Source organism: Pholcus phalangioides, unplaced genomic scaffold (assembly GCF_987345545.1).
Source record: "Pholcus phalangioides strain wild (caught in Gottingen) unplaced genomic scaffold, Ppha-v1.0 ptg000010l_1, whole genome shotgun sequence".
Lineage (NCBI taxonomy): Eukaryota > Metazoa > Arthropoda > Arachnida > Araneae > Pholcidae > Pholcus > Pholcus phalangioides.
In genome coordinates this window covers 20613825-20623619 of record NW_028301603.1, presented here as the reverse complement: position 1 = coordinate 20623619, position 9795 = coordinate 20613825, and the positions used below count along the sequence as shown (strand labels likewise).

Below are 9795 nucleotides of genomic sequence, written 5' to 3'. Positions count from 1 at the left end.
ATTTCAATATTTTTCCTCTTTCTTAAGAAATATAGTTATTATAAAAATTTGGAAAATCAACATTGGCAACACCTACATCATCCACATTTGAAATGAGGTTTCCCAAATTCTCATTATAAAAAGAAAAAAGTTATTAATTAGCATAAATTCAGAAGCATTAGCACTGTTCAACCAGTCAGGACCTTCCCCCATCGTGTAAGTCAAAGTTACATCTATAATATAAGTTATTTTTAACTCGAATATGCCCATTTCCTCTAATTTATTTACCATGTTCTGCCGGTAACAACAAAAGAAAATGTTTGTAATCAGACTGAATGAGGGATTTATACAGGCCCCCTCATCCTAGAACGTGGCCTGTAGGCCCGTCAATCTTTCAAGGGACCCCCTTTCTAATAAATCTGAAAGAATGTATGGTTCCAGGGTAGAGCCCCACGCAACCTTCCTCATGTGGGGATGGGAGAGGGGCATGAATTAATATCGTTGTTTTCACTCTATTTGATTGATTTAATTGTTAATATGCGTTTCATTACTTTGAGAAACTTGGGGACAATGTTTATAATTGTTATTTGGTTATGAATATTTAACGAAATGCATCATTACTGTTGATCACCACACATTATGACATGCATGTGGTCTCTGAATGTGAGTAAGCGTTCGAAATAATCAATAACTATCAATTAAGGAACAGCTGTGGTATAATCTGTTTGTGACTGGTTTTTTTTTTGGCAAGAAACTATCGGTTGAGATGAATCGGCAAAGGCAAAAATAGATGCCATGTAAAAACCGGGAACAGGTATGTTGCCAAGAGTGAAATAGTATCATGCTTTCAGATGTATTTGTTGCTGAAGAAAAAAAGTCGCTAATACATTGCCAAAAAGGGATAATACTATAGCTGTTAAAGTGGAAAAATGGCATGAAAATATGAACAATAATTGACAAAGGCAGTGGAAACATGTATGGAGCTGGACATTTATTTCAAAGACTAGCAGTGATGTCATGCCCCTTGCAGAATATTTTAGAGACATGACACCAGACATTTATTCGATATATGGCATATTTGATTAATATCATGTCACCGGCTTGCTGTATCTTTTGAAAATAATAAAACGATTAATTATTGCATCTATATTATACTTAGCACAATACAATTTAATTTTTATTTTGTCATGATGACTCGCACGAGACCGGTGCACGTGCTTTGCTCACTGATTCCTATTAACCCTTCAAGCCAGTTTAGAAATTTAATTTAATTTAATAGAATGATTATGATGACTCATCATCTGAGAGACCAAGGCTAGTCATAAATATTCAGGAAGCGCAATGGTGAGCAGAGGAAAAAAATCACAGAGAGAGTGGAGTGAGATGTACAGCATACGATGATCCACAAATGGGCCTGCCGTCTGTGACATGCCAAGTACTGAGATCTGGGCAGAGGGGTTAATGAGCCCTTTGTCATAATAACTCAAATGTTTGATAATTGCCTGAACGTGATTAGTGTAACTTATTGATTGATAAGTAACCTTTTTCGATTTTCAAGAGAAATAACTATTTTACTGGGTTTTTTTACAGGTTCTTATTATAAATTTCTGTTTTAAATCAAAGTCACCATTACGTCATTTTGCATCAGAAGAGAAAATTTCAAGATGCCAGTCCGATCGAGTGGCTTCAATAACCTTGCTACAGGTTCAAAAAGGGACATTTTAGAATCGGCTTCCAAAGCGGTGGATCATCTCATGCTATCAGATGGCTCATATTCCGAGTTAGTTGACTGCTTGAAAATGGGTGGAAGTAAGTTCTTTCAACAATGATACAATGACAACAATTTTTCATAAATAGAGTGTGCTACAATCAACACTCGTTATAACACCCTGCGTTATACCTGTTATTCCATTACTGCGACTGATAGGATAAATCCCAATTACTTTCCACGTGAAAAATATCCTATATGTTTTCCTTTCGATATAACGACCATTCAATATAATGTGTCAACTGTATTAAACTATTTAGGCCTATAAGGGATCAAAGAATTTAACTTCTAAGTTAACTTTTACTTATCGAGCACAATAATTCTTTTGGGCTGTTATGCAGTGTTCGAGGCTTCTTTGAAGCAGATATTTTGTCCACTACTGTCGTGGACATCTTCAGTGCAGTTTTCAACAAGCAAGGAGACAAAATGACCTCCTTGGATGACCATTATCCACTGACACTTTTGCTGAGGATGTGGAAAGATCAACCTTGTCATTGTGATGTTGAGCAAGTTATGTGTTGATGTTGGTGGGATATGGTGGCTTCTGATTGGATGGTGGGATGGGAATTTTCAAATTGGAAAGGGGGGAAATTAGAATTTGGAAGAGTTGGTTTCTTAACCGTCCTGATCTTGGTCTTCCGGATTGCCAGTTTACCATATTTTGCTCAAGTACTTCCTTTCTTCCTTCCTGTTGAAATTTTCATTGCGTATAACAGATTCTTTTATTTTTGTAATAAAACATTGAGATACAATAGTTCGAAATAAATGTGTAAATTTATATGCAATGAAGCTTGTTTGAAATGTTTTTCCATTTATGATTTGATTTAACGCCAAACCCATTATGTTGCCAAAATATTTTGGGATGGATGGTACCGTTAAATTGAAGTTCAGCTGTATATTTTCAATCAAAAAAAATTCTCAAATTTTTTTTTTAAATGTTCACTTACATTAAAGGTTAAACTTAAAATTGCTTAGTTCCTTTCATATCAACAATAGTCTTACAGGTTATCAAGCCTATATTTGGCATTGTAGGCCTTCTCAGCAGTAATTAACCTAGTTTTTCATCATAAGAATACCCAACCCGAGACGCCAACGTCAAGAAAAAATTGGAGAAGGGGAGGCTAGGGTTGCTGAATGTCAGTATTGATATTAGGGCTACTGCTGTGCAGGTACATATGCCACCACTACCGTGGGTGAGGATGAGGCATTTGGGAAACTTTCATCTGATTTATACCGCTCTGTAGGCAGAAGCTTCTACAGCTTTTGAAATTGAAAGGCTGCGTTCCTGAATTTGTTCACAGCTTGTAATTCTCAATCTTCATTTAGATTTTCCATCAGAGAGTGGGTTGAATGACAACGATTATCCTGGTGCATCCGAGTTGGGCATAAGTTTCCACTCTCTGGCTCAACTGAATGTGACAAAGAAGATCCCGCTTCCACCTGAACTGGTTGAACAGCTTGACTGTATCCTTTCCTGTATGGGCTCTGCTTTTTTTTATTTTGTTATCATTAACCTTTTTTTCAATTGCATGCTTGCAAAATAAAATGTTTAAAATGATCATATTTATTTGGCCATGTAATTGTAGATTTCTAGTTTTTAAGTTTTCTTGTGTAAAAAATTGTGTGCTTCTTATTGAAATTTTTTTCTGTTAAGCGAACAACGTCACTCTTTGTAATGACAATCATTCATCAATCTTCTTTTAAAGTAATGAAAAAGAAATCTCTAAAGTTCCATGTATGTTATTTTTTAAAACATTTGACTGTATTTTCTTGACAATATAAATGTTAGTGATGCAAATGGATCGCCAGATGGGGCTTTTTCCTGAAATAGGAAGAGCGTGGTTGACTGTTGATAGCAATGTGTTTCTTTGGTCTTTCCATGATGGGCAAGTTTTATGATTATCTTTCGCTCAGTTTCAATTCTGTATTTGTTTTTTGTTTTTCTCAGTAAATATTGTGAAATTAAAATGATGCAGACATAACTTTCTTGACTCTTTCTGCAGCTTGGTAGAAAACACCAAAGCAAATTCTATATATCTTTCAATAAAAAGTAGGCTTTTCTCCAGTTTTCAGCAGGTGTAAAGTAAGGGGTACAGTGATATCCAGAGTTGCATCCTCTAGACTTCCATCACCCTGCATTTATGTTATGTCATCTTAAAAATTATTATTTTTTTAATTAGAAGCATTTTGAGCAAAGTTTGAAGGCCTGTGACATCATGTTCTCAGAGAAATGTTTTCCCTAAGACAATTGTATCCAAAGAGATGAATATATAAAGAATGGAGAATATTTGCAAATTTACTTCCAATCTCCTCCTGATAGTTTTAGTCTGATTTTACTCAAGGGGTGTCATTCAAGTATTATGTCAGCATCGATGGGGGTGGGGGGTTATTATTACATCATTATTCATTCTTTATAAAAATATGAAATATTAATGGCATCTTATACTGTGTGCCAAAAGCGAGAAAACCTTTCGCTAGTTTGTGGGCATATGAACTAACATTCTTCCTATTGATAAGTCCCCTACAGAGTCTTTTTAGTGATCTCTAAATGTTTCGCGGATCCAAGTGATCTGAAAATGTGTCTGGGCCACTTAAGTGCTCTGCAATTATGCTGTGGATCACTTAAGTAATCTAGGAATGTGCGGTGAGTAACTTGAGTGATGTAGAACCTCATTGTGGCCTGCTTAAGCACTCTGAAACTGTCACATGTCACTCAAGGGATTTCTATATGTGCCACGGGTCACTTAGGTGTTCTGTTGCGGGTCACTTAAGTGATCTGTGAATGTGTCACGGTTGCTTAAATGCTCTGGCATTGTGTCACACATCACTTGAGCAATATGTAAATGTGCTGCTTCGTTTATTTTTACAAAATTAGGTTTGAGGGGCAGACCACATCATATAACCCCCCAGGGCCACATTTGGTCTACAGAGCAAGGGTTTACCATATATGGCTTAAAGGGTGGGTTGCAATGAATTTTTTAAAAAGATATTTTGGTTCCTACCCTTCAAATAGCATTGAAATTCACAAATTTATAACAAAAAAGGGTTTTTTTTCCCCTTCAAAATTTTATTTTTAAAAAATATTTTTTGCATTAAAAAATTAATTTCTGATTGTCTGGGGGGCACAAGCTCTCTATGCCCCCCCCCACCTGTGCATACGTCTCTGATCATAGCAATATGTTGTACTAAGAGGTAGGGGGGCAGAGCTGACGAAATTTTGCTGATGGGGGGGGGGGGTCAAAAATGGCTAAAAGTTTGCTGACGTAATACTTAAACAGCTCCAACCTAAAGAAAAACCCTTGAAAAAAACCACCAAACACTACACCTTAAAACTGCTCTTACTCGCAAACATTTTGCTTTCTAATTGTCATATTCTATCCAAAGAGAAATACATTAAAAATCTATGTATTCAATGCTATTTAGATTATAGGGGTTAGAGAAAAAATTCTTGCAAAAACCTAATAAAAACTACACCTTAAAACTGCACTTACTTGCAAACAGTATGCTTTCTAATGGCATTACCTTGAAAAACCAATTTTATAAAAATGCATTTTCATTATATAAATAAGATGCAAAACGATTTTTCCCCTCCCTCCCAAGAATTTCCTGTAATGAGCCACCACTGGTATAATAATTACATAAATAATTGCCATATATCACTAGGTCTATTATATTTATGTAGGCTACAACATATATAACTTGCTTTCCTCATGTTCTAGTGTCATAAACCTGAAAGAAACCCAAAAAAAAAACTGAGAAAACCCCAAAAACTGGGGAAAAACCCCCAGTTGGTTGGGTTTTTACTCCTGAGGAGGGAGGAACTTGAAAAGTTTATCTCAACTTACGTCATCAGTCTTGGAACGAATCACTAACTTAAGTCAGGGCATAGAGAAAGGTGTTTCGCTAAGAAATCAGCTTTACAAAATGTCTGGGCTTGTGAATGCTAAAATAAAAGGTTTTAAAAAGGTATCTCATTAATGGCACTTAAATGCATTGCCGTTTTTGTTCTTAAAATACCAGCCAAATTTTGAAACTTCAACATGGCTGAATGAATGGCAGAACTCTGCCGTCGGATTTATTCTGTTGCTGAGATTTCTTCCAGTTCAGCTTCGTGGCAGGGTCTGGAACAAAATGAAATTTTGATATTTCAACAGGGTTGACTAAAAATATAATTTAAATTAAAATTTTAAGAAGGGTGCCACAAGTTTGTAACCTTATTCTAAAAAATGTAGTGAATGTAAAAGTTTGGCAATACCCGTATCAAATGATAGCATTGTAAATCTCTTTCTGGTTATAAGATTAGGGTTGACTCTAATCTTTTGTAATTTACGGCAACCAAGTCTGCAGAATAGAAATTTTTTCTCAGTTATGTAAATTAAGGAAAATAATAATTAAAGATTAAAAGGCACGATAGATGTTGCTGTGCAATATAATTTTCCTATAATATAATAGAATGCTGATAAGTTGAATCTTTGAAGGATATGCTCATATTTCGTCGCAATTTTCTTCTAGGAGCGATTTGGCTTATTATGATGAACTCACAGATGCAATTTTATGTGTAGGACTTGCGAAAGCAAAACCAGGTAAAAACATTTTTTGTCTTGAGGATCAGAACACACTTTAAATTACTGTTTCTGACTTTTTACATATTTTATAAATCAAGTATTTTTAGAAGTACCATTAGAAGTTAACTGGTTTAGTTTTTTCAATCCTCTGTCACATTTCAGGTGTCTTCCAAAGTTTCATACATTACTTGCTGTGTCTTGCAACACCTCTCGAAATAGTGCTCTTGGGTGTGAGTTTCGGGCAACAAAATGAAAGTATGTATTTGTATTACATTTTTTTCCAACATTTTTATATTTTAGCTTAAACAAAAGAAGGCTATATAATTTTTTAGGATGTTTGTTATGATGGTATGGTTATATTTTTCAAGCACTCTATATTTACTCATGTACAGGCATGTTTGTGTATAAGCTTGATTCCCAAAAATTATAGATATTCTAGAGGAAAAAATTATATTTCTTAGACCAAAAATGTAAAAATCATCAAAATCAGATTCCTCTTCATTTTTTGAGCTGCATTAAACAAGACAGCTATAATGTTCTTATATCATATAAATCAGAGCTGAACAAATCCCAGGCATTGGGTAACCATGGCAACTAAAAAATTGGTATTGGTGCTTAAAATTTTCTTAGTGCAGTTACTAAATTGCACGCTGAGAGCAGCACAAAATGTTTAGAATTTATCAGCATATCTGCCAACATGGAAGAGGGTCACTATACCCTGAAAAAGTCAAAAGGAACATCGTTTTTACCTTTTTCTTCAGGTAATTTTTCTTCAGGTAAAAAAATATTTTTTGATGCCTAAAAACTTATTCTGCTGCCTAGATTGGCTAAACTTGTTATAAATTACTATCAAAAGTATCAAAAACACAGGCGAAATCTTTTCAGTCTACAGGCTATTGAACTTGTATAAGGTGGATTAATTTCATTTTTAAAACATTTTCCGTCTTAACACATAAGGTAATATGGGTACTACCCTTTGTGTGTGATGGTTGCATAATTTCCATGCCAAGGAAGCCACAAGGTTAACATTTAAAAATGACTGTTTTGAACAATTTTGTGAAACCAAATTTAAATGTGTTAACATATTTTATCACAGCTTTTCTCCCATACTGCACTTTTGTATGATGTAACTGTTGATTGAAATATATTTTCAGACTCTTCCCCTCATGAAGAAATGCATTTATTACCGGAACCACTGTTCCGATTCGCAACTGATAATATTATTATGTCTTGCTTTGGCGCTACAGAGAGTGGCAGGATTTTCCTAGGCGGTAGAGATGGGTGTATCTATGAGTTCACGTATCAGGTGAGTAAATGCCATTCACTAGAACATACAAGAGTTGAAGACGATCTTTTTTCTAGATTGGCAGATAAAAACCTGCATCTTCAGTAGGCTTATTGGATTGAGCACTCAAAAATTATCCGTATAACGTATAAAGCATTGTGTTGGCTTTGCAGCAAAATGTTCAATTTAATCAACATGGACAGACAAGCTATTCAGACCCATGCCAAGCATGTAAAATTAGAGGAGTTTTGTAAACAACCCCAATATTACTATATAATATATATATAGTTAATTTTATAATTATAATTAATTTACATCAAATTTTTGGCTAAAAAATTGCCTGGAATTTTTTTAAAAATTTTCTGGAAAATTCAGGGGAACTTGTTTATGAAAATGAGTATGAACCCTGATATATATATTTTTTATCACTTCAGGCTGCAGATGGGTGGTTCAGAAGAAAATGCAGGAAAATTAATCATGGCAGCAGCGCATTTTCTTTCTTGGTCCCAGCATTTTTTCAAGTTTTCTCAAAGCAAGGTAATATTCTGTTCATGTTAATAAGAATACACATTTGTTTGTTTTTGCATGATGTACATTTATCGAAATTGAAATTTCTTCGCACAAACACGTTATAACACAACATGTTCAGTAATTAAGGTAATACCCACAAACACAATATACAAATACACATTATACTTCCACGTGATTGTCCAAGGGATTATAATATCCAGGGCAGAATAAAATTTACACATATTGATATACACATGTACTGGGTGCCGACAACAGATCAATAATTGGTATAATATTGTTCTCAACATATGCATAAAGCGAGAGAAAAAATGTAAAATAATAAACTTGTAAGTGTAATCTGTATTATATTTTGTTTATTTTGCTGATTGGTAGTTTTTAAATTTATGTAAAGATTTTTCTTATTTTATTTAATCATTCAATCTAATATATTCTCTAGAGGCTGTGTATAAACTGTTTTTGCATTATGATTTTATTTGGTTTAATTATGTCTTATTTAATTCAACATTGTCCAGTTTGTCTCTGGCAATGCTTAATTTCAAACCATTGTAGAATTTTCTGAATAAAAAATAAAATTTTATAAAGATAAAGTTTATTGATATCATTGTGTCTTGGATTCTATCAATTTTTTTCAGATATGTTATTTGCAAATTAATATTACTTAATTTTATGCAAATACATTAATTTGTAAAACTGAAGTAGTTGCTATTTAAGGATTAATTATTTTTAGATTAATGCACCCAATATTTTTCATGAATCTGAATACTCACTAAATTTGAAATTCAGTCATACCTTTGTACTCAAATTTTTTACAACTAGTCTGATTCTGTATAGTGGATCCTGCTTGTAACACTTAGAATATTTTCTGGCTTGGTACAACTTATTTTCGTGATTTCAACTCCTAATACTCATCTAAATTTTCCGTTTAATGCATTTTCCCCACTTACAATGTGTTTTGTGACAGTTTTTTGTAAAATGTTATAATTGGGATCCACACACTATTTTTACGAGCAAAAGAAGTTTCAGCGGGCAATGACTGTTTTAATATTGCCATTGTATTTGCAGGAACCTGTCTCTTGAGACTTTATTTCCTTCAATAGCTTTGTGAAAGAAAAAACTATTTTCTGACTTTTGCTCTCATCACGAGTTCAAGAATGAATGTACTAGTGCTGAAACAATACATTACTTGGGAATAGTGCATTGGCAGTCACCTTATTTTAATTTATCTTATTTGTAATGCATTGAAAAAATATTTTCTAAGTATTTAACTTGGCCATAATTTTTATTTATTCATGCATGTATTTGAATAATGCCATAAATGTTGTTTTGCTTACTCCTCAGATGCCATCGCACAGATTACAGTAGACAACAGCAGAAACATATTATATGTGCTGTCCGAGAGTGGAACCGTTCAAGTAAGAATAATAACTGTGTTGGCATTCTTTTCCCCGAAGATAAAAATTTTCAGTCTATTGCATGTGCATGTGTTTTTTCTCTGGTACTGATCAATTGTTATTTGTCATGCAAGCATGTACTACAGTCTGTAATCTGCAATTTTGTATGAATGATAATAATGATTTATATAAAATTTGAGTGCCAGAGTGATAAGGTACTCATCTACTACATGAAGGTTGCTGTCGCGGTTCCAGGTTCAAACCCAAGGGAGGATA

At 33.9% G+C, this 9795-nt stretch overlaps 1 protein-coding gene across 1 annotated transcript in view; it reads left to right on the top strand.

Moving 5' to 3' along the window:
- Positions 1–58: 58 nt before the first annotated feature.
- The window catches only part of Nup154 (nuclear pore complex protein Nup154), a 57675-nt gene continuing 47938 nt past the window's right edge, over positions 59–9795 (top strand). Inside the window, exons 1-9 of the mRNA XM_089237874.1 lie at positions 59–195; positions 1570–1788; positions 3074–3211; positions 3537–3633; positions 6260–6330; positions 6475–6567; positions 7467–7618; positions 8032–8134; positions 9467–9540. Coding sequence (XP_089094000.1) covers positions 1644–1788; positions 3074–3211; positions 3537–3633; positions 6260–6330; positions 6475–6567; positions 7467–7618; positions 8032–8134; positions 9467–9540 — 873 coding nt within the window. The 5' untranslated portion in view covers positions 59–195; positions 1570–1643. The remainder of the gene's footprint in view (positions 196–1569; positions 1789–3073; positions 3212–3536; positions 3634–6259; positions 6331–6474; positions 6568–7466; positions 7619–8031; positions 8135–9466; positions 9541–9795) is intronic.